This window comes from Lipotes vexillifer, unplaced genomic scaffold (genome assembly GCF_000442215.2).
Source record: "Lipotes vexillifer unplaced genomic scaffold, Lipotes_vexillifer_v1.1 scaffold862, whole genome shotgun sequence".
NCBI classification, from domain to species: domain Eukaryota; kingdom Metazoa; phylum Chordata; class Mammalia; order Artiodactyla; family Lipotidae; genus Lipotes; species Lipotes vexillifer.
In genome coordinates, this window is record NW_006786873.1 from 387511 (window position 1) to 391461 (window position 3951).

Consider the following 3951-nt stretch of genomic DNA (forward strand, 5'->3'; position numbering starts at 1 on the left):
AATGCCAGAGGCTGGTGAGCCTGACATGTCACGGACCAGGGCCTAGGTAGGTGGGAGGGGCAGAGGGAAGAACACAGTCAGTGAGACCCTGTGCCCTCCTGACCACCCCGCCCCTTCCCCCCACTGCTCATCCTCCCCCTTCCAGAAGAAACCTGCAGCAGGAAGGGGGCCGCAGGCACAAGGTGTCGCTTGGTTTTGCTTAGATCCAAGGAGAAGGGAGATGACACGAAACGCCAGGATGTGAGCTCTGCCTCCTCCAACTCCCCTCCTGCAAGACACAGGGCAGAGGTGGAGACAGAGACCTGGGGAGAGAGGAAGAGTAGAGCCCGGGGCGGGGGGTGGCGCTCAAGTGTTTCCCACCCACAAGGCTGAACTCTTCAGGGCACAAGACGCCTCCTATCCATCTCTATGTTTGCTGAGGCCAACATAGGACGCAGCACACAGATGGTGCATAACATGTGTCTGCTGGGTGGATGGATGGATGGATGGATGGATGGATAGATGGATGGATGATGGATGGATGGACGGATGGGTGGATGGATGGGTGGATGGGTGGATGGATGGGTGGATGGATGGGTGGATGGATGGTTGGATGATGGATGGATGGACGGATGGGTGGATGGATGGGTGGATGATGGATGGATGGATGGATGGATAGATGATGGATGGATGGGTGATTGGGTGGATAGATGGATGGGTGAAAAAAAATACATTGAGACGGAGGAAGCTCCCCCTTCCCCAGAAACCACCCAGAAATCAGTTGTAGAGAGATAGTCTCCTGGGTCTTTCCTGGCTTTGGGTCTCAGATGAAGGGAAGAAGGGTGGTGCTGGTGCTGGAGAACAGAGGGTCAGCTCAGAGGTCAGAGGCGAGAGTCTGGGGTTATAATCAGGGAAAGCCACTAACCTGGAGACTCAATGATTGCTGCTGCAACATAGAGGTGCAGCCCTGGGAGGTCGTTAATATTAATATTAAGCTTCTCCAGCACACCCTGAAACTCAGCCTTTGGGAGGGAAATTCGGCACTGGCCATCTACCAGCTGGGGCACAGAAGAAGACAGGACAGAGAATGAGACTTGAGTCTCCCACCTCACCTCCTCACCCTCCCTCCCTCTCCTCACCTACCCATGCACCCCCCACCCTCCTTCCTACCTTGGTCTGACTCTCCAGCCCCCGAAGGAAAGTCTTTTTACCGTCCTCACCCAGGAGCCCAAAGCGCACATATGCCACCCCCTGCACTGGCTTCCCGTAGATGTACCTGCCACCACAGAGAGATTCGGAGGAGGCTGGGCTGAGGGCTGGAGGAAATAATGGAATAGAGGGAGGAGGCCTGGGGCAAGGGAGGGAAGTGGGGCTCCATAGCACGTTCATACTGAATAGGGAGCCCTGGGAACAGGGCCCAGCGTGAGGGACCGGAGGGGGAGTTACCTGGCCTGGATGATTACTTGGATTTCACTAAGAAAGCCAGGCGTTGCCAGGATGTAGGGCTTTTCGGGAATGATCTTCACCTCAAAGTTGGGAAGGACTGACCCAGGGCGAATGGAGGGCAGGTCAGACTCTCATGAAAGGACCCTTTAAAACTCCTCTCCCCTTTGGGCTGTGGCAGCCGCATCACCCCTGCCCCTGCCCTGCAACACCCCCTCCTCTCCTCCCGCCCTTTATTCCTTGCAGGAAAGGGGCTGCTTATCCCTCGTGCCTCCAGCTCTCACCATATTTCTTCACCTCAAACTGGGTGCTGCTGTTGGAATCCAGGCCATCTGAGAATCGGGCTGAGATCTTCCAAGTCCCTGGCCTGAGGACAGACAAGGGAGGGACTCAGCCCACTTGTGAAGGAGGCTCACTGAGAGTCAGTGACCCAGGTCCCTAGGAAGAGGACTGCGGGGGTGAACCAGAGGCTCAGGGAGCTCAGGATTGGACCGTGTGTTGGAGGCAGACAGCTGGGGGAAGCGGGAGCTGGGGAGGTGTAGGTGGGGGCGATCTGCAGGAGTGGGGAGCTCACTCTGAGATGTCTGGGATCACAAAGTCATCCTGGAAGATGGAGGAGGGAACATACACCTCCTTCTTCCGCACACGGAAGCCGCGAGAGTTCTGCGATGGGAGTAGAAGGGGTCACGGTTGGAGGTCAGATCAGCAGCTCTCGCTGATCAGGAAGGTCAGAGGTCAGGGACTCACCTCCACCGTGACCGTGAGGGTATCAGTGCACGGACGCATCTTCTGATCCAGAGCAAAGATTCGGTATCGAACTGGAAATGGAGGGCGAGGAGGTGAGCAGGAGACCATGGGCCAAGGGAGGGTGGGCCCTGGGCCCCTCGGCCCTCCCAGGAAGCGACGGGGAAGAGAACAAATATTTGCAAAGCGGCCTTCCTGTGGGGCACCTCGGGGTTTCTCACTCAAGGGGCTGGGAAGAAGTGAAAGGTGAGGGCCCGGGGGCTGAGACTCACCCCGCTGGCCAGGGTTATAAACGGGCTGGTCAGTCTGCAGAAAGAGGTGCCCCCGGCGAGAGGAGAAGAACAGGTTGACACCCTGCCTGTCTGTCTGTCTGTTCGTTAGCCATGGCGACTGGGCCACCAGCTGGACCTCGGGGGCTCTGTGGAGGAGATGGAGGCGACAGTCCTCTGCGCCTTTCAGGGAGGTCTGTCAGGAGAGGGAACAGGAGTGGGTCAGAGCCAGAGCAGAAGGACAGAGACAGAGACTGAGATAGAAACAGGGAAGACAACTCGGGCGGGGGGCGGGGGAGGGGGGCCAGTGAAAAGACAAAGATGTTTACAAGAAGACAGAGGAGGGAGGACGGAGTGGGAGGCGCTGGGCAGCAGCAGGAGGGAGTGGCGGCCAGTTACCGGGAGGCTGAGGAGGATGAAGTCTTTGTCTGAGCTGAGGCTGAAATCCACCTTTGGGGAGCAGAGCTCATGAGCTGTTGTGGATGGGTTTCTCAGGAACACTGATCCACTCACTACCTGTCCCGAAGGAGCATCCTGGAGCTGCACCCCGACTGACAGGGGGACCCCTAGGTGAACCACAGAAGGAGAAAACAGGAGCAACCTGGGAAGAACAGGTGAGGGTCAGCGGCCGGCCTCTCCTCAGGCCCCTCCACCTCCACCCCTGAATCAGGTCCCTCTGCGCCTGCTCTCCCCTCGCCAGCCCTGGCCCAGCTCAAGCTCTCCAGCATCCTGTGTCCGGGACCTGGGCTTCTGCAGAGACAAGGCGAAGAAGCCAGATGCCCAGATCAGCCCCCAGAGGAGCCTCATGGCTGGAGGACCCAAGAGGGATCAGACCCGTCTGTCCGCCTGCTCCTTTCTGGTAAACTTAGGGCTTGGAGCAGAGTTGACTCTGGACCTGGCTCCTCCCCTGGCCCAGCTAAGCTGGGAAACCACGTGACAACCAAGAATTGCAACTGGCCCCAGGCCCAGTATTGGGAGCGGGGCACCCTGGACACCTGGGTCTCTGAGGGACTCTGAAGAAATCATGGCCCAGAGACTCAGTCCTTCCCTGTTAACCCCTCTCACCCCAATGCCCTGGGCACCTCCACCTACTGCATGTATCTGGGCGTGTGTATGCATATAGCATATACACACGTCCATAGGTGCAGGAGGGCCCCACATGGCTCAGCAAGCGGCTGGAGACACGTGGCTCCTTTGTTGGTCCCACCAAACAAGGTACTAAGAGACTTGCCTCTTACTATAACACTCATAAAAATTGAACGCTAGGTTTTTGCTTTTTGAAAGCCTCTAACAGAAATTCTGTGGCTTCGGAGATCAGGCACATCCTCAGCATGCCAGAGGGGGAATTGACCTCAGTGTCCCTTTTTAATCTCTGAACAATGAGCCCAACTTTGGCTTTACCTCTACCCCCAAAACGAGGTGCCCGAACACACGTGTCACATTAAACAAAAGACATGCAGAAAATATCACAGGCAGAAGTACTTTATTTGGCAGTTTCAACCCAACATGTAGGGAA

General features: G+C 57.0%; 1 protein-coding gene across 1 annotated transcript in view; it reads right to left on the bottom strand.

Annotated features, from left to right (window-relative positions):
- The window catches only part of LOC103087928 (complement C4A (Chido/Rodgers blood group)), a 14232-nt gene extending 10978 nt beyond the window's left edge, over positions 1–3254 (bottom strand). Inside the window, exons 1-11 of the mRNA XM_007459597.1 lie at positions 3178–3254; positions 2835–3036; positions 2439–2631; positions 2170–2240; positions 1997–2085; positions 1707–1789; positions 1426–1522; positions 1150–1255; positions 905–1037; positions 153–268; positions 6–42 (exon numbers count right to left, since the gene is read on the bottom strand). Coding sequence (XP_007459659.1) covers positions 6–42; positions 153–268; positions 905–1037; positions 1150–1255; positions 1426–1522; positions 1707–1789; positions 1997–2085; positions 2170–2240; positions 2439–2631; positions 2835–3036; positions 3178–3242 — 1192 coding nt within the window. The 5' untranslated portion in view covers positions 3243–3254. The remainder of the gene's footprint in view (positions 1–5; positions 43–152; positions 269–904; positions 1038–1149; positions 1256–1425; positions 1523–1706; positions 1790–1996; positions 2086–2169; positions 2241–2438; positions 2632–2834; positions 3037–3177) is intronic.
- Positions 3255–3951: the final 697 nt, after the last annotated feature.